The sequence below is a fragment of the Sminthopsis crassicaudata genome, chromosome 5 (genome assembly GCF_048593235.1).
Source record: "Sminthopsis crassicaudata isolate SCR6 chromosome 5, ASM4859323v1, whole genome shotgun sequence".
NCBI lineage: Eukaryota > Metazoa > Chordata > Mammalia > Dasyuromorphia > Dasyuridae > Sminthopsis > Sminthopsis crassicaudata.
Window position 1 is genome coordinate 17,808,179 of NC_133621.1, and position 25,060 is coordinate 17,833,238.

General features: G+C 43.1%; 1 protein-coding gene across 3 annotated transcripts in view; it reads left to right on the forward strand.

The window, feature by feature from the left end:
- Window positions 1-21,813, forward strand: part of ENTPD3 (ectonucleoside triphosphate diphosphohydrolase 3) — a 41,986-nt gene extending 20,173 nt beyond the window's left edge. For all 3 annotated transcript variants that reach the window (XM_074266865.1, XM_074266863.1, XM_074266866.1), the window contains 7 exons: window positions 1,728-1,878; window positions 6,528-6,687; window positions 7,663-7,896; window positions 13,582-13,854; window positions 14,007-14,117; window positions 18,381-18,518; window positions 19,661-21,813. In XM_074266865.1, coding sequence (XP_074122966.1) covers window positions 1,728-1,878; window positions 6,528-6,687; window positions 7,663-7,896; window positions 13,582-13,854; window positions 14,007-14,117; window positions 18,381-18,518; window positions 19,661-19,897 — 1,304 coding nt within the window. In that variant the 3' untranslated portion in view covers window positions 19,898-21,813. The remainder of the gene's footprint in view (window positions 1-1,727; window positions 1,879-6,527; window positions 6,688-7,662; window positions 7,897-13,581; window positions 13,855-14,006; window positions 14,118-18,380; window positions 18,519-19,660) is intronic.
- Window positions 21,814-25,060: the final 3,247 nt, after the last annotated feature.

Below are 25,060 nucleotides of genomic sequence, written 5' to 3' on the forward strand. Positions count from 1 at the left end.
GAAGGGCAGAGCACCAGGACGAATAAAAAGAGACAATCCTCCACAGTAAAAAGTGCCAGACTGGGAAAGGGACACAACTTTTCTCCACTCCCATACAAGCCATCGGTGCCTCTTAGACAAGTAGCCTTGAGAAAAAGGGAAGTTAGAATCAGGCACCACAAAAGCAAATATTTTCTCTGATAAAGAAATTAATCAAAAAGCATTTCAAAATGCCTGTCGGAACCTGTCCTAAGTGCTGGGGAGACAAAGCCAAAAATTAAATTGCTTCTGCCTCCAGAGAGCTTCCATTCTACTGAGAATACAACATGTCTATACCTATATCTAAGGTGGGAGATACAATGACAAATCGTAGGGGTAATACCACCGTGCTGCTGGGATATCTTTGGAAAGAACATTTTGTCGGGCATTTTATTGGATCTTTCAGGCTAGAATTCCTAAAATAGTGGGCCGGGCTGGGATTAATGTGTGAAACCCAGCAACCTGTCATCCCAAGGACGTTGATTCATGCCCATCAAGGAACCAGAGGGTCTGATAGAGGAAGGGTAGCAGGACCTTGTTCTTGGCTGGGAGATTGTGCAAACCAGTAGTTGCTTCTCCCAAACAGGGGAAGGGCACTGCATGCTTGAATAGACACACCCAGATGTGGACATAAAGGTCTTCAAAAGAAACTGGTGGGGGTGGGGAGTGAGGGTGGGGAAGAGCACTGGGGCAGAGGAATGGCAACTGGTACCAACTGTTGTATCTATGCTCAGGTGGCAGAGGGAGCACCAGGCAGTGGATTTTTATATCTCATACCACAGTTCTGACTTCCCCCAAACAATCTATATCTACCTTTCCTATCAGAAAGTCAGGCTTGTGGTTCCAATGTCATTTCAACCCATTTGGGATTTTCTTGGCCAAGATACTGGAGTGCTTGGCTATTTCCTTTTCCAGCTCATTTTACAGATGAGGAAACTGAGGCAAACAGGGGAAGTGACTTGTCCAGGGTCATACAGCTGGGAAGTGTCTGAGGCTGGATTTGTACTCAGAAAGTTTTCCTGACCCTACGTTTTCAGGACTCAATCCTATATCAGTCACAAGGTATCTCAAAAGTCTCCTAGAACACCCTGTGGAGACCTTGGCTCAGGTTCACCATCCTCATGTGTAAAAGGAAGAGATTAGACTAGAATAGATGGACGACGAGGTTTCTTTCAGCTGTAGATCTCGACTTAGGATCCTATAACATTATCATATCATGGTCAGAGACAGGATAGTGCAGTGGTAATCAAGACAAACCTGAGTTCAAACCCTCCCTCTGCTTCTGGTCGTATGCTCCTTCTTTCCAAGCATCTCTAAAATGTGGAAAATAATACCAGTAGCATCAAACTTAAAGAAATCTAGTGAAAGAAGCACTTTGTAAACTTTAAAGCATTATCAGTGATTATTACTTTATACTAATATCTTATACTAATTTCAGCCAGGCTTTGCTCCCATGTTATTCCTTCTCTTGGGAGCTGCCTGATGCATAAATTCAGTCCTCCATGAGACTCGCCTACAAGAGCTTTTTTTTTTGTAGACTACCACATTGTATCCCTTATTTCTCCCCTTAAATCCTATTCTTAAAACTCAAAAAATAAATAAGAAGACAATCCCTTGGTGCTAACTGACAAAGCTGGGAGCTGAATGAGCGAATGGTGCTTATTAAACACTCACTAGGTGCCAAGCACTGTCTCTGCTTTTTTTTCTAGGCTCCGGGATTGCCAATTATGGAGGTAAACCCCAAGCTGTCCCCAGAGCTTTTGAGGATTGCATGCAGAGAGTGAAGGAGAAGATTCCCGCTGACCTGCACAAAAGCACACCGGCTCATTTGGGAGCCACGGCGGGGATGCGGCTGCTAAGGTAGGGTCTTGGAAATACAACTACCTGACTTATAGAACTACTTGGGCCTTCAGTGGTGAAATTCAAGTATCGTAGCTAGATCCAATGTTTAGAGACCGATTAGAAGAAAGGACAGTCATTATTTGAATAGATTTTAAATAACTTTGGTCTTTGGGGCATCTTTCTGTTTGGCCCAGATGATAGAATGAAGATCGGTGAGTGGGTTGAAGGTTCAAAGGGGCAGATGTAAGGAGGAGTTTTCTGACAAGGAGAGCCATCCCAAAGCAGGATGACCCACCTCTCATCATCAGAGATATATCAATGATAATATAATCAAGTTCCTGCTCAGTTCTTGGAACTGAGATTCTGTGAACTAGAGATTCCCAAATGATTTCCTTTCTTTGACGATTTAATGGAAAGCAAATGGTCATTGCACTGAAAAACAAGAAAAAGAAAAAGACAGCAACAAGTCTTGCTTATGACCTCTCCTTGTGGTTCCATGGGAAAATGTAGGCTTTAGAGCACAAGGCCTTCAATATAGCTTTCTCTGTAATTAGTTGTTCTTTGAGCAACAAGACTTATTCATCTCAGTTACATATTTGTGTAACTCCTTCTCATCAAATGTAATGAAGACTCCTTAAGTTAAAGGATCTATTTCCATGTGAAATCGTTTATTGGCTGCCATTTTCTCAAGACGGTAGACTGAGTCTCAAATTGAACTGAAGGTAATACATCAGGTCTATACCACATTCCATTCAAATCAGTCCATTGGAGAGCACATGGAGTAGATAGAATGAGGAAGATATGAATTTAAGTCATAGACTGATAGACCCAAGAGATCACTGACCCAGACTGGCTGCATGACCCTGGAGGAGTCTCCTCATTTCTTAGTGAAGTATGATCCCAAATGAGATATTTGTAAAGCTCTTAACGCTGTGCCTGGCACATAGTGGGTGCTAGTTAACTTTTGACTATCATTATTATTCACTATTCTAGGTGATTCTCTAAGAAGAGCTGATGTAGGTCTACACTGGTAAAAGTGCTTTCTTCTTTGGTAGTTCCCTAACCAGTGAAACCACAAATCAGTCTAAAACAAATGAAAAACCAAACAAATCTTCCAGCTCCTTTGGAGGCTCCATGGACCAGACGGACAGATTTAAAATACTGAGTGCTGGAGCTAAAGAGGAGACCTTGTTTCTTTTTGGACCATGACTTGTGACCCAGTCCCACTGTCTTTGAATATCCTTTGTTGTGTTTCTCTGCTGTACAATTCCCCTGAAACTTGAGATTGGAAGTGTGGGTAGGGACCGTGCCACTAAAAGTCCTACCAAGCTGGGGCTGCCCTTGGTTTCAGAAACAAGAACTAGTCCTGCCTTCGGTGGGAAGAAGATAGGGTCTGGAATCCCAAGTCCTCAGTTCAAATTCAGCCATGAAAGTCTGTCTATTGGACAAGTCACAAACTTCTCTGGGCCAATGTTTCTTCAGGTATAAAATAACAGAATTGGACTAAATGGTCTCCAACATTGCTTCTGGCTCCAAGCCTATGAATTCATGAGCCCCAGCTCTGGCTTGTGGGCCGATGGTGCTGAAATAGAATAGTCTCTGAAGGCCTCATGTTCTAGGTTCCCTTGAAAATCTTGATTCTCCAGTGAGTCATTCACCCGACTACCTCCAGATTTCCTCCCTGAAGTTCTCCTCCTTAAATCCTATTCTTAAAACTTAAAAAATAAATAAATAACGAGACAATCTGTTGTTGCTAACCAATAAAGCCGGGAACTAAATGAGTGAATAGTGCTTATTAAATACTCACTAGGTGCCGCCTTTGGTGAGCAATTGGCGTAGGGAGAAAATCTGAAGTCTCGGCTCTTTGCTTGAGGAACCCCAGATGTAAATCAGTGTCTATCCAAATAATTTGGAAATATTTTTGCTCCATAGTTTCTCCCAGTATGATTGTTCCAAAGAGTCGGCGTAGTATAGTGAATAGTGCCAAGAACGGGGTTCAAGTCTCGCCTCTGACACACACCGGCTATGTGAGCCGAGCTCAGTCATTTATGCTCTCACTATTCTAGCCAGAGTTGTCAAGCCAGATGAGGATATAATTGGGAAATGTTTACAACAAATTAAATAAAATGCCATACAGTGTGGCTAATGTTAGCGTGTGGTTTTCTAAGTCAGTACGAGGCCCTGATTTCTACTTGATCTTGCACCACTGTCTGGACAAAGCTTAAAGCCTGTGAGTTACAGAGGAGACACTGACTCGTCCAGGGGATGACACATTTCTCTGTCCCAGAACTCCCTCAGTTCCACCATTCTGCTCCCCAGCCGGATCCTACAGTTGCTCCCAAAACATCCTCTTGGTTTTCTCCCCTTTTCCCTTTGGTGAGAAACATTACTCACATGAGCAAGCCCATGAGAGGACTTACTATTTGGGAAAAGCTCGCTTGAGAAAATTAAATATGAGTTATTTCATAACAAGGTTTTTTTTCCTATGAGGCAATTTAATTTATTTCTAAGAGGAAAAGGAGTAATTATAAAATGTTTTAATGAGGTTCCCAGCAAAATCAAAGGCAGAAAATAAGATGAAATTGGATGTTTGGTTATGATGGGAACTGGGGAAATAGTGATTTGTGTGTTTTTAAAATTGATGATAGCAGGGTATCCTCAAAGGAAAGCCAGTGTCTCACTAATAGAATTGCTCTTCCTCCTTGCCCTCTCCCTCTTCTTTTTCTTCCTTCTCCTCCTCCTCCTCCTTCTCCTCTTCCTACCCTTCCTTTCTCTTCTTCTTCCTCCTCCTCCTCCTCTTCCATTTCATCCTCTTTATTCTCCTTTTTCTCCTCACCCAGTTAGTCATTTACCCAAGATAGGAAAGAGGACAAAAGAAAGGGGGACTATAAGGAAGGGGAGCAACGTGATGAGATGGCGTTTTGGGGAAATCACTCTAGCAGCTGACCGGAAGATGGGTTGGAAGGGAGAGGCAGCGAGTGCAATTCTCCAGGTGTGGGTGGGGAGGGCCTACAGGGTAAAGCTGAGGTGGGCCAGGGGGATGCTTAGGGTCCAGGGAGGGAAGATGCTGCTTCAGAGATGCTATGAAGGTAGGAACAAAAAGATCTGAAAGGCAACGATGTCTTTGAGTAAAGAGCCTGGGTCCAAAAACCAACAGGTCATTTAAACTCTGTGGACCTAAGTTTCCTTGTCTGTAAAATTAGGGGCTCTAGAGCTGACTGTGATCTCTGATGCTAAAGGGACTTCCTCATTAACAAGGAGTACACCCCAGAGGGTGCACAAGGAAGACAGAGAAAAGAGCCCCTCTACTTTTCCTGCCCCCCCCCCCCGCCCCATGCAGGCAAAAGGCCTTCAACAGTGAATGTTGTTGTATGGGTCTGCCTGCTGTCTAGGGGAGGGGGTGGAGGGAAGGAGGGAAAAGTTGGAACAGAAGGTTTTGCAAGGGTCAATGTTGAAAAATTACCCACGCATATGTTCTGTCAATAACAAGCTATAATAAAAAAGAGAGAGAAAATAAAACAAAACGGGAAAAAAAAAAACAAAAACCAGCGAATGTTGTGGTTTTTCCCTGAGCCCCACCCTGCCTCCCAATTCCCTTATTATCTGCAAGGCTACTTGTGCACAGAGTCCTGGACAGAGTCGGGAAGAGCTGAATTCAGATTTGGCTTCAGACTTAGATACTCTGACCCTCTCGGCCACAGTTTTTTCTTCTGTAAAATGAGAATGATCACAGCACCTGCTTCACAGGGTTATTGTGGGATTACTCATATACACCTTCATACACACATACCTGTCTATACTTGTACATGCAATATGCAGCTATGATGCCATATATCTCTCTATAGTACGTCCGTATCTATATCAACATATGCACATACACACAAACACACATCTCTGTGTATATGCATGTATCTCTCTATAGATACACACACTTTTGTGTATATACACATACACACCCCTCTGTATACACACAGATACACATTTATATATCTATATGCACACATCTCTCTCTGTCTCCCTATCTCTGTCTGTGTCTGTGTCTGTCTGTCTGTCTCTATCTCTCTGTCTGTTTCTGTCTCTCTGTCTCTGTGTCTCTCTGTCTCTCTGTCTCTGCCTCTGTCTCATATATATATATATATATATATATCATTATATGAATCTTCAAGTGCCGTATAAAATTTTAGCTATTATTATTATTTGCCTTCCTAAGCCTTCCCATCTGATTGGTGAATTTGCCGCGCAGAGGGAGGGTGCCGGTGGACTCAGTACTAAAGAGACACATCTTGTTGGGTGATCCTGGCACGTTGCTCAGTGCTTCAGGAAGCTTCCTAAGATTCTAGGTTGTAGATCTGCATTGGAAGAGGGAGTCTCCACCCTGAGAAGCTTCTAAACAGATGAAGTCCCAGGTCTAGAGCAAAATCCCCCACTTTTCCTTGGAGGAGCCCTTTTCCCCACCTGGCCAGTGGCGCCTCCTCAGGCTGGCTCATTGGGGCTCCCCGGGGGGCTCCAGCTGGCATGGAGTATTTCTGTGCCATGCCAGAGCTGCTCCTGCAGGAGTCTCTCCCCAGTGGTGGAGGTGACGAGGGGTTCCAGAAGCATTCTCTGGGGTGTAGTAGACTCTCTGTGTTTCCCTTCTCTCAGCTCTTTGTGTTCTGTACATTGCTTAGGTTGCAAAACGAATCCGCAGCTCGAGAAGTCCTTGCAAGCATTCACACCTACTTCGAGTCTCAGCCCTTTGATTTTAGGGGTGCTCAAATCATATCTGGGCAAGAGGAAGGGGTGTATGGATGGATTACAGCCAACTATTTAATGGGCAATTTCTTGGAGGTGTGTGCAAACAACCGCATGGTTTCTTCCTCTTGCTATTTACGGTCCCCCGGGGTGGCAAGCTTGAGCCAAGACCCATGCATGCTGACCCGGCATAGCCATCGTGTAGAACTCCCACTGCATATGGAACCAGAAAATGCCCCTCAGATACCCGCTTAGGAAATACCCCCCCCAGAGGACAGGTTTAATTTTTCTGTTATATCCTCCAAGCCTTTGCATGCAGTAGACGTTTAATAAATGCTTGCTGGATTGCATTGCAAAGAAAATCACAAATGTGCATACTGGAGATAGTTTGGTGCTAACATAAAACCAGACTGGGTCTGGGAGTGGCAGGGAGAGAAACTTCTTTGCCCATTTATAGGAAATGGAGGCCAGCCTCGAGAGCCGGAGATGTGGAAAAGTAACTCCAGCTCCCCTGCCCTTTTCCTAAAGAGGATTAAGAACAAAACTATGTGCTTTTATCTGGATCCTTACTGGATACGTACATTTTGGATTTATGAGGGGCCTCCATCTGTTTCTAGAAGGCAGCAGTGTAGAGTGGAAAGATCCCTAGCTCTGATAGGGACACCTGGGTTTGAGTTCTGTCTCTGACACTATCTATGTGCCCTCCCTGCACCTTCCTGGTCCCCTCCCCTGTAAAATGGGGCGGGGGGCTGGCACTAGGTGACTTCTTAGATCTCGGACACCTCTAAATCTATAGCTCTGACCTCTAAGGTCCCTCGGAATCCTAAATCTGTGACCTTAGGATCCATTCCATTTGATTGGAACTTTCTAAAACTGGGCTCCCCCCCTCCATTATTCCCTCAAGCATCCATAATGGCCCCATGGCTACTTGTGCCAACAAAAACCCTCCCCAGAGACAGCTCTCCTGACCTAGAGCCTGGCACCCGCTGCTTCCCCGGAATCAGAGAGACGGGCCTGAGAGCTCAGCCCAAGCTAGCACTGGACGTCTCCTTCTCTTCCCTTCTGGTGCAGAAAAACGTGTGGAACACCTGGAGCCATCCTCACGGGGTGGAGACGACGGGGGCGCTGGACCTCGGCGGGGCCTCCACCCAGATCTCCTTTGCCCCCCAAGAAGAGGCCGGGCCCGGAGCCAACAACACTGTGCAGGTGTCCCTCTATGGCTACAACTACACCCTCTACACCCACAGCTTCCAGTGCTACGGCCGAGACGAAGCTGAGAAGCGGTTTCTTGCGAGGCTCTTCCAGGTAAAGGCAGGTGTGGCTGGGGCCAGGGGGTGCCATGTGGGGACTATGACTGTAGATAAAACCCCAGACACAGCCCCACTACCTTGTATTTAAGGAGGCAGCATGGAGGAGGGGGCTGTGGTAACATGAAGAAAGGATTCTGGGTTCGAATCTTAACTCAGATACTTATTACCCTAAGGGACTCAAACATCCTGACCAATAGGAGCTAAGAATCTTTTTTATAGTAAAGCTTTTTAATTTCAAAATATATGCAAAGGACAATTTTTTAGCATTGATCCTTGCAAAACCTTGGGCTCTAATTTCCCCCCATCTTCCTCTCCCCCCCCATGGTAAGTAATCCCATATATGTTAAATATGGCAGAAATATATGTTAAATCTGATATATGGATAGATATTTATGCAATTATGTTCCTGCATAAGAAAAATCAGATCCAAAAGGAAAAAAAAGAAGAAAACAAAAAAAACAAAAAGCAAGTGAACAACAACAGAAAGAGTGAAAATTCTATGTTGCGGTCCACACTCAATTCCCACCGTCCTCTCTCTGGGTACAGATCACTGGAACTGGCCTGAATCATCTCATTGTTGGAAAGAGCCATGCCCATTAGAATTGACCATCCTATAATCTTCTTGTTGATTGGCTAAGAACCTAATTGATTTCCAGGGAGAGTTTTCTACGAGGGGCTGCAGGGCTTGGTAAATATCGATGAATGACCAAGAGTGTGTATGTAGGGAAGCACTGAATCTCACAGTTGGGTAGGATTATAGCGTCCCTCCAGATGCATCAAAACCTGTGCAGAACTCCCTTTCATAATAAAAGGCTTGTCCAGCCAGCCTTCAAAAAGGAGCCAGGACCCTACTGCTTCCTCCAGTTTGGGTCAGATCTAAGAGTAAAGGAGGCTGGTTGTTGCTCAATTCTTGTTATTGTCCAACTCTTCATAACCCCTATGGACCATCCCATCACATGGCACATAAAGCTAATTTCAAGTTTGTCTTCCATGGAAACCCATTACTACTGGTTCTGACCTAAAGTAATCTAATTTCTCTTCCATTTGATAGTTTCTAAAGCTTCTCTTCCCAAACAAAACAGCCCCAGTTCCGTCCTCCAATTCTTGTAGGCCACCTAGAGGCCTTTTGTCATCTTGGTTTCCCTCTTCTGCCTGGTTTCCATTTTGTCAGTCTCCTCCTCAAATGTTGCCCAGAACTGAGCCCACTACCCCAGGTGTGGCTTGGCCCAGGCCAGAGTGCCTCTTGCCCCCCTAAGTCCTGGAGACGCTGCCCCTCCGCACAGCCCAATACCACATCAGCATTTTTGTTCCATCATAGTGCACTGTTAATGCATAATGATCTTGACGTCTACTAAAGTTCCCAGATTTTTTTTTTCAGATTAAAAACTTGGCCAAGTCTTCCCTATTCTTGTCCTTGTGAAGTTGATTATCTGAATCAAGTGTAGACAGATGGATAGATAGACTATAGATAGGACATTTAAGTGTATATAATATACCAGGCACTATGCTTAAATGCTGCAAATTCTAATACAAGCAAACAAGATAGTCTCTGTACTCAATGAGCTCACAATCCAATAAGCAAAAACACATATAAAGTGTAGAATGAATTGAATTCAAAACTGGGGCCCTCTAGAAATGGTGGGCCCCAAAACGGAGTCTCCAATCAGGAGACTGGGACCTCAGAGCAAAGGTTTCTAAGTTGAGAAGGTAGTTGGGAGGGAGGGAGGAAGAGAGGGAAGAAAGAAGGAAGGGAGAGAGGGAGATAAAAAGAGAGAGGCAGACGGATACCCACTGAAAGAGAGAAAAACAGGGAGAGAAAAGAACAGAGAAAGGCAAAAAAGAGAGAGAGAGACCAAAAGACAGAAACAGAAAGAAACGTAGAGACAGACAGATAGAGACAGAGATGATCCAGAAATGAAGTAAACACGGTATAGGATTTTATATTTATTCATACTAAATTCTTGAGTTCAGAATCCTACTGCGTGGATCTTTTTGGATCCCGTCATCTCATGTAAGCTATCCCTCCCGACTTTATATCATCTCTGATTTGATAAGCATGCCGTTTATGCTTGAGGGATTAGCTTGACAATATGAGGGCACACAGGGTCAAACGCAGATTCCTATGGCCTTTCATTAGAGGCTTCCTTCCAACTTGACTCTGAGTCATCAGTGACTATTCTTTTTCTCCAGCTAATCAATCAGATCTTCATCCAGTTGTCTCTAGCCCCTAGCTCTCTATCTTGTCTGAAAGGCTGAGATGAGAGTTTCTGTCAAATGCCTTGCTAAGATCTGGGTATGTGACTTCCATATTCCTCTGTCTCATTAGTCTAGTCACCTTGTCAAAAAAAAAAAAACCAATGGGATTAGTCTGCCACAACCTGTTCTTGGGAAGCCAGGCTTTTTTCTTTTTTCTTTTTTTGGTGATTGTCACTTCCATTTCTAGATTCCTATAAAGCATCCCTTTAATAATTGTTCTAGGGGCAGCTAGGTGGCGCAGTGGATAGAGCACCAGTCCTGAATTCAGGAGGACCTGAGTTCAAATCTGATCTCAGACACTTAACACTTCCTGGCTGTGTGACCCTGGGCAAGTCACTTAACCCCAGCCTCAGAAAAAAATAAAAAATAATAATTGTTCTACAATTCTGCTAGGAATCAAAGTCAAACTCACAGACCTAGAATTTATAGATTCCACTCTGTTTCCCTCTTTGCAAATCAGGATCTTTGCCCATTTTTAGTTCGGGAGCACTTCTCCCATTCTCCAAGGAGTTTGGAAGATCACTAAGTGTGACTCACCATCACCTGTTTCAGTTCAGTGAGGTAGGGCTCCTGGACACCTAAAGTCACCAAGGTTAGTCATGTGTTCTCATCATCTCCTCCCTTAAGCTATTGGTTTCCAAACCCTATTAGTTATTTTCAGTCCTTTCTGGTCCAGAGATCAATCTTCTTGATGAAAACAAAACAAAACAAGCAAAAGAACAAGAACAGAGTTGAGGCTCATTCTCATTCTGTCATCTGTTATCCCTGGTCTATCCAATTGGGGCAGAATCCTTACTTTCTTTGATCTTCCTCTTTCCAGTAATAGAGGTTAAAAACTGCTGTTCTTTGCTTTCCTTGCCAGCTTCTCCTTATTCTGAGTTTTCTGATAACACCCTTTAAAAAATTTTGATGCCTTTTGTCATTATATCACATTCATTTCCAAATATAGTATGTTCCCAAAGTCTTTGTGCAGTTTAAAGCTTTAACATCTTTGAAAACACTCTATATCTACCCCTTCTCCCTGCTTCTGGCAAGCTATTTCTTGTAACAATGGTAAAAAGAAAGAAAAAAGAGGGAGAGGGAGAGAAGAGGGAGAGTGGGAGAGAGGTGGGCAGGGAGGGAAGGAAAGAAGGCTGAGAGGGAAGGAGGGAAGGAAGAAAAAGAAGGGAAGAGAAAGAAAGAGAGTGAGGGAGGAAAGAAGGAAGAGAGGAAGAAAGAAAGGGAAGAAAGAAGAAGGAAGGGAAAGAGGGAGGGAGGAATGAATGAATGAAAAAAGAAGGAAGGGAGGAAGGAAGAGAGGAAAGAAGGAAGGAAGGAAGGGAGAAAGGAAAGAAGAAAGGAGAGAGGAAGAAGAAAGAAAGAAGAAAGAAAAAGAGAGAGAAGGGAGGAAGGAAGAAAAAAGTAGGAAGGCAGAAAGAAAAGAAGGGGGGAAAGAAAGAAGGAAGGAAGGAAAGAAGAAAGGAAAAGAGGGAGAGAGGAAGGGGGAAAGAAGAAAGGCAGGAAGGAAGAAAAGAAGGAAGGGAGAGAGAGAGAGAGAGGAAAGAAAGAAGGAAGGAAAAAAGAAGGGAAGGAAGGAAGGAAGGAAAAAAGAAAAAAAGGAAGAAAGAAGGAAGAGGTTGTTGTAACTAGCTTTCAGTTCATCATCCCCTGCACTTGCCTAAACTACACTAAACTAAACTAAACATTCCCCACCCTGATCTAACCAATGAACATATGGTTTTTGGAGACTTAAATTGTAGTTTTTTATCCTGTCTTCAGTGCCTGGCACAGGACCTTGCGTACAGTAGGTGCTTAATAAATACTCATGAGCAACTGATGGCAACATACATCACTTATGCTGCAGGACGTACCTAGCTGTTGATGAAAAGTAACTGGGATGATGATGACATATTAACAGAGACAGGGCATCTGGTGGAGAGACGGGTTTAGGGGAAGGGGGATGAACTCAGTACGGGACGAGTTGCCTGGGGATAAACGTGGGGCACCTAGAGGAAGGAAATCTGATAGATCATGTAGACCTGAGATCTCCTCACGCCGCTCTTTTGGCAGGAACCCCCAAAGCCAGCTGAGTAGGCTCTGTATCGGGAGCCAAGGTGCAAAGGCTGCTCTAGTAAGGAAAGGTAACTCAACAGCGCCCACTGATGGGGATCTCCATATCCAAGGGGCACTTTGCTATAGACATCTACACGGGCAGATCTGGGGACAACTGAAGCCTGGGTCATGGGATCTGGCTTCCCCACTAGGATGATGGGCAGAGAAAGCTTGGAGAAGAGCACTTGGAGAAGTGCTCCTGCTCTGGATGGCGATGATCTGCGCTTAAGGTGCAGGCAGGTTTCCTTTTAGAGGAGAAGGAAAGGGGCTCAAGGACCCTTCACTGTCCAGTGAGGAAGAAGGCAAAAGCCTTGCTTGAAGAAAAATGGAGATGGGCATTATTCTGCCAAGGGCCATTTGGACATTGATAGCATCACTATATGGTCATTCATAGGCCGTACAAAATTATCAACTTATAGAATTCAAGAGTTACTTAGAATGAGGCTACAAAGTGAATTGTGCCATTTGATTTATATTTATTTTTTGTGATTTTATTAGTGCAGGGAGAGGAAGCCCTTTGGGGGCAGCTAGGTGGTACAGTGAATAGAGCACTAAGCAAAGCATCAAGAAGACCTGACTTTAAAATGTGACCTCTAGCTGTATGACCCTAGACAAGTCACCTAGTCCTGTCTGCCTCAGTTTCCTCATCTATCAAATGAGCTGGAGAAGGAAATGGTGAACCACTCCAGTTCCTTTAAGACACAACTGACAACAGCAACCAAAGAACCCTTCACTGGTACAGATTAGCAACTCCAGAGTTTTAATCTTCCAGATTGCCTGGGAACTAAGAGGCTAAATGACATGACAGGCCATACAGCAAGTATGTATTAGAGTCAGGACATACATTCAAGTCTTTCAAAACTCAGCCCTCCATTTACTGCTCTGTGTTTTCCTCTAAATTTGTTAAATAATAAAATCATCTTGGTGAATACATGTATTTGGAGATGGCTGAGGTGCCCAGTGGATAGAGTCCTGAACTTGGAGTCAGCACTTAAATCTTGCCTCAAGATAATTACTAGCTGTACAACTCTGAGTGAATCATTTTCCCTCTCAGTCTCAGTTTTCTCATCTGTAAAATGGGGATAATATAGTATTTACCTCACGGGATCCATGTGAGAATCAAATGAGATACCATTTGTAAATTGCTTTGCAAATATTAAAATGTTTTGTGCTTGCTAGTTATTATTATTATTATTATTGTTTTATGGTAAGTTGAGGATTGCCTAGGGGTAGATATTTAGGTACAGTGTTTGGGAGAAATTTATATCATTTCCACAATATAATTTTTAATCATAGAATTATAACTCTCATATCTTATTATTTCAACCTACAGAATTCAACAGACAAAAGCAAGCTGGTCAACCCCTGCTATCCTCGGAATTACGTGACTTCTTTAACGATGGAACACATATTTGGAAGTTTGTGTACGGAAGAGTTAAGACCAACCCACTATGAGCCAGGATACAAAATTACCCTGGAAGGAACTGGGGACCCAACTTTGTGCAGAGAAAAGGTTTATTCCCTGTTCGACTTTCAAGTTTGTCGGGACCGAGAAGAGTGCTCATTTGATGGTGTCTATCAACCAAAGGTTAAAGGGACTTTTGTGGTAAGATCAACACCCATAGATTTCCTTTTTTATTCTTTTTTAAATAATCCATTCGTCAGTCCTTTCTCTCCCCCCCCAAAAAAAATATCTGCTCCCTCTCCGTATAGAGCCACCCTGAGAGTAATGTATCTTTTGTATGCTTGGCCACGTAGGCTTTTTCAGGATTCTACTACATCACCAATGCTCTGAACCTCACCGGGAGCTTTTCTTTGGATGCCTTTAACTCGAGCTCATGGGATTTCTGTTTGCAGAACTGGAGCCAGGTCAGTGGGGATTCTTCCGAGGCATTTAAGGCCTCGCAAGAGTCTTGTCTGTACATTATCCTCTGTATACCATGTCCCCTCGAATAGACTGTGAGATCTTTGAGAGCTGGGATTCATTTTTGCTTCGGTTTTTTGGTTTCCTTTGTAACTCCAGTGCTTAGTGCAGTATCTGCAGATAACGGATGCTTAATAAACACAAGCTTTACTTGTGATCTCCTTGTGTACATAAGTAAGTGCACGGGAATTATTTATTTAACGATTATCTAAATATACTAAATGTGTAATCTATACTAAATATCAAATATCAGAAAATTAAATTCAATTTGCTTTGTAAATATTTACATTTAGGTAAATGATTTCAATGTCCTGAGTAATTTATAATTAATCCCTCTGTGTCTTCATCAGGATTGTTCCATTCATTCTTTTTTTTTTTTTTTTAATTATAGCTTTTTATTTACCAGATATATGCATGGGTAATTTTCTAGCATTGACAATTGCAAAACCTTCTGTTCTAATTTTTCCCCTCCTTCCCTCCCCCCCAAGATGGCAGGTTGATCAATACATGTTAAATATGTTAAAGTATATGTTAAATACAATATATGTATACATACAATTGTTTTGCTGTACAAAAAAAAGAATCAGACTTTGAAATAGTGTACAATTAGCCTGTGAAGGAAATAAAAAATGCAGGTAGACAAAAATAGAGGGATTGGGAATTCTGAGTAGTGGTTCATAGTCATCTCCCAGAGTTCTTTCGCTGGGTGTAGCTGGTTCAGTTCATTACTGCTCTATTGGAACTGATTTGGTTCATCTTGTTGTTGAAAATGGCCACATCCATCAGAACTGATCATCATACAGTCTTGTTGTTGAAATATACAATGATCTCCTGGTCCTGCTCACTTCACTCAGCATCAGTTCCTGTCAGTCTCTCCAGGCCTCTCTGAAATCATCCTGTTGGTCATTTCTTATAGAACAATAATATTCCATAACATTCATATACCACAGTTTATTCAGCCAATCTCAATTTGAGGGGCATCCACTTAGTTTCCAGTTTCTAGTCACTACAAAGAAGGCTGTCACAAACATTCTTGCACATACAGGTCCCTTTCCCTCTTTTAATGTCTCTTTGGGATATAAGCCCAGTAGTAGCACTGCTTCTTCTATTCATTCTTGAGAATTTTTTCTCTTATATGGTCACTGTGAGTGTCTATTGTTCTTTGTTGTTGTTATTTGATGGAACCATATATTTTAATGCCATCTTTGTATACAAGTGATTAATAGGATATATATAATATTCCACATTGGTGACTTAATCTCTCCTAGTGTCTATTATTCTTTCACTGTTCCTCTTTTGTTTGTTTGTTTGATAGTATTTCTATATGTCTTTGTTTTTCTTATACTCATCCACATTAATTGCATTACATATTACATGAATGTAATATAATTTATTTATTCTCCTGTTATGGTTTGTTTAGATTGCTCCTAATTTTTTGCACACAGAGCACAGAATCTCAGAGTTGAAAGAAATATAAGAGGCCTTCTTATCTATAACTAAGCAAGGATCAATCCTCCAACCTACCTAATCAAGTAGATATTTATCCTTTGTTGGAAGACCTTCAGTGAGGAAGTCAGGAAGTTGCTGAACTTTCAGATTTTCACTAGTGTTGGTTTTGATAATATTTTCAAAGTATTTTCCCAATAACAGAATTATGGGATCAAAGATATAATTATTTTTAAAGCTTTTATTGTGTATTATTACATTGCTTTCCAAAAAAGTTCCTACATATTGCAATTCCACCAACAATGAATGAGTTTGTTTTTTTTTCCAAAGCCACTGGGTTTCTTGACTTTTCATTACCTTTGCCAATTTTTGACGAGTGTTAGGTGAAACCTAAAAATTGGTTCAATTTACATCTCTCTAATTATTATTGTGTTAGTATATAATTTTAATCAAATAATTACTAACATTCTTTTTTAAAATTAATTTTATAATTATAAAAAAATTTTTGACAGTATATATGCATGAGTAATTTTTTTTATAACATTATCCCTTGTATTCATTTTTCCAAATTTTCCCCTCCCTCACTCTACTCCCTCCCCTAGATGACAGGCAATCCCACACATTTTACATGTGTTACAGTATAACCTAGATACAATATATGTGTGTAAATACTTGTTTCACAGTATTAGATTCTGAAGGTATAAGTAACCTGGGTAGATAGACAGTGCTAATATTTTACATTCAATTCCCAGTGTTCCTTCTCTGGGTATAGTTGTTTCTGTCCGTCATTGATCAACTGGAAGTGAGTTGGATCTTCTTTATGTTGAAGATTTCCACTTCCATCAGAATACATCTTTATACAGTATCACTGCTGAAGTGTATAGGGATCTCCTAGTTCTGCTCATTTCATTCAGCATCATTTCATGTAAGTCTCTCCAAGCCTCTCTGTATTCCTCCTGCTGGTCATTTCTTACAGAGCAATAATATTCCATAACATTCATATACCATAATTTCCCCAACCATTCTCCAACTGATGGACATCCATTCATCTTCCAGTTTCTGGACACTACAAATAGGGCTGCCACAAACATTTTGGCACATACAGGTCCCTTTCCACTCTTTAGTATTTCTTTGGGATATAGGCCCAGTAGTAACACTGATGAATCACAGGGTATGCAGAGTTTGATAACTTTTGGGGCATAATTCCAGATTGCTCTCCAGAATGGCTGGATTCTTTCAGCAATGCATCAGTGTCCCAGTTTTCCCACATCCCCTCCAACATTCATCATTATTTGTTCCTGTCATCTTAGCCAATCTGACAGGGGTGTAGTGGTATCTCAGAGTTGTCTTAATTTGCATTTCTCTGATCAGTAGTGATTTGGAACACTCTTTCATATGAGTGGATATAGTTTCAATTTCTTCATCTGAGAATTGTCTGTTCATATCCTTTGACCATTTATCAATTGGAGAATGGCTTGATTTCTTATAAATTAAAAGTCAATTCTCTGTATATTTTGGAGATGAGGCCTTTATCAGAACATTTAACTGTAAAAATATTTTCCCAATTTGTTACTTCCCTTCTAATCTTGTTTGCATTAGTATTGATTGTACAGAAACTTTTTAGTTTGATGTAATCAAAATCTTCTATTTTGTGATCAATAATGATCTCTAGTTCTCCTCTGGTCATAAATTCCTTCCTCCTCCACAAGTCTGAGAGGTAGATTATCCTCTGTTCCTCTAATCTATTTATGATCTCATTCTTTATGCCTAAATCATGGACCCATTTTGATCTTATCTTGGTATATGGTGTTAAGTGTGGGTCCATATCTAATTTCTGCCATACTAATTTCCAGTTTTTTTTCAAATAATGAATTTTTATCCCAAATGTTGGCATCTTTGGGTTTGTCAAACACTAGATTGCTCTAGTTGTACCCTTTTTTGTCCTTTATTCCTAATCTGTTCCACTGATCAACCGGTCTATTTCTTAGCCAATACCAAATGGTTTTGGTGACTGCTGTTTTATAATATAGCTTTAGATCAGGTACACCTAGACGACCTTCATCTGACTTTTTTTCATTAATTCCCTTGAAATTCTTGACCTTTTATTCTTCCATATGAATTTTGTTGTTATTTTTTCTAGGTCATTAAAATAGTTTCTTGGGAGTCTGATGGGTATAGCACTAAATAAATAGATTAGTTTGGGGAGTATTGTCATCTTTATTATATTCGCTCGGCCTACCCTCGAGCACTGAATGTCTTTCAATTATTTAAATCTGACTTTATTTTTGTGGCAAGTGTTTTGTAATTTTTCTCACATAATTCCTGACTTTTCTTTGGTAGATGGATTCCCAAATATTTTATGGTCTCGACATTTGTTTGGAATGGAATTTCTCTTTGTAGCTCTTGCTGTTGCATTTTGTTGGTGATATATAAAAATGCTGAGGATTTATAAGTATTTATTTTTTATCCAGCAACTTTGTTAAAGTTGTGAATTATTTCTAATAACTTTTTATTAGAATCCCTGGGGTTTTCTAAGTATACCATCATATCATCAATTACTAACATTCTTATGTCCCCTTTGGAAATTGCCTATTATATAGTTTAAATTTCTATGGTTTCTCATCTTTAACTGGAGATAAATCTAGGTGCCTTTTATTATCTTCCTTTTAAGCATTAGTGACTTCTGAAAGGCATGTATCCATAAACTGTGTGTGCAGCATGCTTCTGCTATATATATATATATTTTTTTATCTATTTTCCAGCTTCCTCTGATGCTGCCCAAGTTTGATGAGGTTTACGCCCGGTCCTACTGCTTTTCTGCTCACTATATTTATCATCTGCTAATAGATGGCTATAAATTTACACGAGAGACTTGGCCTAAAATACATTTTAAAAAAGAAGTAAGTGGGGAAAAAAGGCACTGATTCTTCTCTCCCATTATTTCTCCCTCTTTAAGTAAACTCATTAATATGAAAGGAATGTAGGAAGTGGGATGTTGGTGAATTTTACTGTTATTAAATTCAGCATTTGTTCAAATACTTATCTAGAGAGGGAGGTGAAGAAACGTGAGTTGAATGTTCCCCCAAACTCACTTTCAAATGGACAAGTGGTTGTTGCTTAAGACTGGAGGGCATAGACATTGAATTCCCTTTAGTTTTCTCTCTAAAGCATTTGCACACCCAGACCCAACTTGGACATGTGATGTCTCCCATCGTGAGCGCTGGCTCCTCCATAAATTATGGCGCCCAGATGATTGCATGACATGTACACGTATGTCACAGGATTGCAAAATAGCCCTGGGAAGGTAGCTCATAGATGATCTGTTTCAACCTCCTCATTTTACAAATGGAGAAACTGAGGTGCAAAGAGATTGTATAACATCTGAGACGTAATGAAATGTGTGCACGGTGCTTTGCAAGCCAGTAAGTGCTACATCAGTGTTGGCAGTTCAAAATAATTGACATTTATGGGATCTTTTTAAGCTTAGAAAACATTTCCTCAATTCAGTTCAGTAAGCATTTATGTGCAGACCATGGAGCTGAGTGCGAGGGATACAAATTAAAAAGTCAGTCAGTATCCTAATGGAGTTTGCCTTGTGTTGGGGGAAAGCACAATTACCCAAAGAGTAATCTATGGTGTTTTTGTATGGAACAATGGTTAGGGAGCACTGGGTCTGGGGTTAGGAAGAACTTCATTTGAATCTGGCCTTAGATACTTATTAGCTGTGTGATCTAATATGAATCATTTAATAGTTTTCTGCCTCAGTTTCCTCATCTGTAAAAAGTCTCCTCCAGCTCTAAATCTATGAAAGAAAGTCATAGGCTGGGGAAGAAAGTTTAGTGGTTAGAGCTCTGTCCTGTGAGGTAGGGTACAGGGAAACTTGGGAGAGATCTGAGTTCAAATCCTACCATATGTCATCTCAAATTTAACCCAAGTTTCCCTGTATCTCAGTACCTTCCTGTACCAGTCATATTGCCTGTGCTCCTGAGCTCTCCATCTCTGCACCCCCTGCATCTGAACCATCCCCTTTGCTGCCCTACAGGTGGAGAACAGCAGCATCGCCTGGTCTCTGGGCTACATGCTGAACCTCACCAACATGATTCCAGCCGAGAGCCCCCAGATCCAGCTGCCCATGAAGCCCCAGGTGTTCACAGGGACCATGTTTTTCTTTGCTGGGGTGGCCGTGCTCTGCCTGGTTTTCCTTGTGTACATGTGCGTGGTGTCCAGGCTGCAGAGGGGCTCCCAGCATGATATCGACCACGGCTTCGATGCTGAGTGAGCCAAGGAGAAGAGCTGCTCTTGGTGTCCATGGTCTGCTCGGAGTGGGAAAGCTTTCAGGAGTGGGCAGAGTGAAACTCAGCGTGGAGAAGTGAAGCGGGATCTGTGAGGAACGAGGAGGGTGCCCTTCCAGAGGCCCCTGAGCAGGGACCTTCTCAGCCCACCTGGATTGAGGATCTCAACCCACTCCTCCAACGGCCCTGTGTCCCACTGATTCATCCTAGGGCAGGTTAGAGAAGGGAGCAAGTGGCCTTGGAGTCCGAAAACCTGGCTGAGAAGGAATCTTGGCTCCTCTGTGACTTTGGAATAGCCCCCTTCCTCTGTCGGGGTCTCAGTTCCTCACCTTGAAAATATGGACCCTGAAGGTCCCTTCTAGCTCTGAATAGAAAATCCTGATTCTATGAACATTCAAGATCAGACTTTGCAGATGGCTCCCAGGATGAAGGGTCTATAGACCCTTTAAAATAGACATAAGTATACAAGAGACACCCTTCTTGGCTCTCAAGAAATATTCTCTGAGACTAATGAATTTGAAAAAAACCCCAGCATTTTTGATGGCAGGACAGAAGAGCATCCTGGGAGTAGAACAGTGAACAGTAGAACTGTGTTCTCAGAAAACATAGACGCCTGGCACTTAGTAGGGACTTCACAAATATTTGTTCAATTGGATTGTTCTTGAGAACACGGCACTCTCTAATGTTCTTCAGGACCTTTAAGGCCTCTAGTCCGTCAGGCTGCTCATTTTTTCCAATTTATTTATTTTAAATACACATTTCTTTATGAATCATGTTGGGAGAGAAAAATCAGAGCAAAAGGGAAGAGCCATGGGAGAGAAAACAGAAATAAGATGTAAACGTAGCATGTGTTGTTTTACTTCAGTCTCCTTAGTTCTTTTTCTGGATGCAGATGGCATTTCCTGTCCAAAGTCTTCTGGGATTGCTTCGGATCGCTGAACCACGGCAAGCTGCTCACTTTTATGTCCTTCTAATTATTAGCTCTTAACTGGCACCTTCCATCAGGGGCTTGCTAGAGAGTATGTCCACGACCGAAAAGGGCTTCCTGGTAAACCTTTGGACGTTCCATCTGTTGGTCACCAGGATGTTACCGGGTTGTCTCAGTGTTCTGAGGGGGATTCAGCCCTCCCCTAGCCCTGTAAAACAGAGAAAGCGCCATATTTCTAGGCTTATGACTTCACAGTAAGCTGCACAGTAGCCAGCTGCGTCAGGAATGGTCTCCCCCTGTGCAGAGTTCTGTTCTGCCTCCCCTAATTCCAGTCTCCTCACGAGCTTTAGAGCGCAGACTCCCCGCCATTCCAGCTGCCCCTCCAGTAGTTCTTGGGTCTGGCCCGGTAACGGGGCCAGAGTCATTGGATCGGAACTTTTCCTTTAGTTGGCCTTTTGCCTTGGGCCTTATCCCATAACAGTTGGAAATGTCGACAGAAGATCGTTTTAGAAGCTGGCAGTGACCTCCTCTGGTACGTCCTGTCCTGGGGGCCTCTTGGAGGCTAGCATGGCTTTTACAAGATGTTTCTTTGTATCCCCAGTGTCCCCCACAGACTAGGCCTCCATAAATGCTTTGGGGATTTGACGGGATTTCTCATTCCCATGCATGCTTGATGCCTTTAAAAATAGAAGCTGAAACCCTTATCATCCCACAGCTTCCTCATTAGTTTCTTTCCCAAGCTTCAGGCCCCGGCCTCTGTGTAGACCTCTTAATTCAGCGGCCCTAGATATATCGGGAGGTGTGGACCATCGCCGCAACTTCTGAATTCAGGGGGACGTGGAGAGATTCCAACCAGAACCACTTCTTGCTGATACTCTATTCCTCACGCTGTAGCAAAATTTAGGTGATTTAAAACTGTTTCATGTGACATTCAATTTATGAAATAAAGGCCGATGATTTTTCCTTAGCTGGAAATGTCTGCGTTTGTTAATGTATAATTTTTTCTCTGATATTTCCATGATGTTATCTGAGAAATTTTAAGAGTAATTTTTTTTAAAGTTAAAGAATTTATAGATGTAAAGTTCAGCTAGGTCTGCTGAATAAGCGATCGTTATCTCCCCATCGCATCTAGAGCATCCGAATGCTGACGGCCAGTGCCTTGCACATAGTAGGTGCTTAATAAATCATCACTGACTGAAGCTGTTTCATAATCAGTGGCCTCCCGCCACAGTGAGCTAGAGAGGGGCCTTGGCGGTCCTGGATTGGAAAGCAGCTATCGATTAATAATAATAGCAATAGCTGACATTTATATAATACTTTAAAGATATGCAAAATGTTTTATAGATTTCTTTGTGTTTTAATTTTGTTTATATAGATTTAGGAATCACCTGCCAGTATGGAACAACGTAATTATGGTTGCTGAGCCGTTTCAGTACGCGTGACTTTCTGTGGCCCCAAATGGGGTTTCCTTGATAAAGACACTGGAGAGTTTCTAGTTCCTTCTCCAGCTCATTTTACAGATGAGGAAACTGAGGCAATCAGCGTGAAGTGACTTGCCCAGGGTCCCACGGCTAGGGAGGGTCTGAGTCCTCCTGCACTCTGTGCACCATGGCACCCCCTTGTGGGCACATCTCACAATGACCAGCCATATTAAGGGGCACATTTACAGGGAAGGAAACCTGGCCCAAGGGCACAGAGCTGGATTCCAGGGCCCACCTCAGGGCATCCACCAGACAACAGGCTTCCTCCTCCTCACCCCCAAATCTGGAGGCTGAGAGGCCGTGGAGGGGAGGGACTGATTAGCCTCCAGAGGCCGAGCCAGGCATTCTTACTCTGGGTTAGCCTCGGCCCCTTCTCAGATCCTGTTTTTAAAAGTATAAAATACCTGGGTTACCAAGGAAACCAAATATAGTGCAAATGACTATCTACCTCTACCCACCCCACCCCCACAGATATGATACACATAACCTACAGGCTTGTATTTGCCTGTATACACACATACATACATGTGAATATTGTTCCCAGCCCCCAGCGTCATTACCCTGAGCTGGATCCCGGGGTGGGACAAAGCCCTAAATTTCCTGGTCTCCTGTTCTGGGAAGAGCGAAAGCCTTTTCAGTTTGCACCAGTTCTGGGCCTGCCCTGTGGTGTTCTGGGCCTGCCCTGTGGTGATCTGGGCCTGCCCTGTGGTGTTCTGGGCCTGCCCTGTGGTGTTCTGGGCCTGTCCTGTGGAGTTCTGGGCCTGCCCTGTGGTGTGCTGGGCCTGCCCTGTGGTGTTCTGGGCCTGTCCTGTGGTGTTCTGGGCCCTGGGGGATGGCAGTTTTGATGGAGTGACTGAGAGCCTAGCAAAAGGCCAGGCTGGCACCTCGGGGTCTGGGTGGGCCCGGGGAGGGCCAGGCCTGAGGAGGCTTTTGATGACTTTGAGTGGAATTTGAGTGGGCTTTCCCTGCAGTGGGTGGGCCTGAGCTCCAGAGGCTCTCCCTGAGGCAAGCTGAGAGGGGCATTGACCAGATTATCCAAGCCCAGGAATTAGCACCTTTATCCTGACCCCATGATACTGTATCCCATCTGGCCACGCTGCACAGTCAGCTCCAGAGGGGGCTTCTCTCCTGTGCCCCGCTTCTTTGCTAACTCCTTTTAGCTTGCTTACCGAGTGTCCAATGGCTAGTCCACTAGGAACTTAACCTGCTTTAATGGCATCTCTCCATTGCCATGGTGTCTTTCCCTTTGCTAATGGCTAAAACTTCCTTAGGGAATGTAGCCCACCAGACAGTGGTAAAATAATACGATCTTTGCCTCTTGATTCAAAGGTCTAAGTCAGTGACCCTGGTTCAAACCCCAAATATTCTGGGGATTCATCCCTGATCCCCAATACTTGGTGTCCCATATTAGGACAGTAATGAAACTCTAGTATATTTGGGGGTTCAGTGCTCCTGAATCCCGTACTCCATTAGTCTGGGGTCAGGGAGGTAGAGAATGGCCCAGGACCCCATGCTCTTTGTGGGTGGCAGGGGAGGGAGCTGGGGACAAGTGGCTTCTTGAGGAATAAGGAAGCCCAACTGCCCTGGAAGGATACACACCCTGGAAGCAGAAACTGGTAAAGAAAAGGGGGCCGAGATCTGGGCTTGTGGAGAAGGGGTTTCTCCCGTTTCTTGTTCAGTCTTTGGGTGCTGGGGGCAGAGAGCTGCTCCAGGGGGAATGAACTTGGCCCCAATGTCCCCAGTGCCGTGACCAATGTAGAACCAGTATTACCGAAGGGATAAGCCTGGAAAAAGTGGGAACTGGGGGGAGAGGAGGCTCTCGTGTGTCAGAGACTGCCCCCTGAAATCTGGCGGTGGGCCTTGCTTTGCTTCGTTCAGGGCCACGTCACTCCCAGTGTCCGATGAGAGACCAAACCCTAAAAGGAGGGCCATGGGACCTTCTCCCCATCATGGCCTGAAGAAGACGGGAGCCTCCAACCTTGGGAGCTGGAACAGGGAGGGGGAAGTACCGGTGTCCTGGATCCCCGCTAGTGGAAGCTGAGGGAAGGTAGCTAAGCCACCTCTGTACATGGACTTAGTGAGCCTGGCATTATGTAGGAACTCAGCCAAGCTCTGAGCCTATTCCTCCAAAGAGTGAGATATGGGGGGAGGAAAGGAAAGGAGAGTACATTTGGTCTTGCTCTGTCTACAGAGTAAAGTCCTTCTGCAAAAGTAAATAAAGGGAAGGAAGTAGGGAGGAGAGAGAGGGAGGGAAAGAAGAAGAGAGATATAGGGAAGAGAGAGAGGAAGTGAAGAAGGGAGGGAGGAAGAGAAATAAGGGGAAGAGAGAAACAGAAGAGGAGGGAGGGAGGAAGAGAGATAAGGGGAAGAGAGAAAAAAGCAGAAGAGGAGGGAGGGAGGAAGGAAGGAAGGGAAGAAAGGAAGGAGAGGGAAAAGTAGAGGGAGAAAGGAGGAGGAGAGAGAGAGAAAGAAAGAGGGAAAAGGAGAAAAGGAAGAAAAACCAGTTGGAGTGGCCAGCCCAAGCCTTCTCCCACAGGAGCACATTAAAACCTACTTTTTAGTCAATTGAATAAATATTTCCTCAAGCTAAAGTCCTTTCCAGACCAACCTAAAGGAACCTACCCTTAATCAAATTTCTCAAGAAACAACGCCCTGCCCTAAAACTCCTCCACCCCCTTTTCTCTAAATCTGACCTTCTTTTAGGAAAGCCTACAAAAGGTTAAAAATAGGAGCTAAGGCCT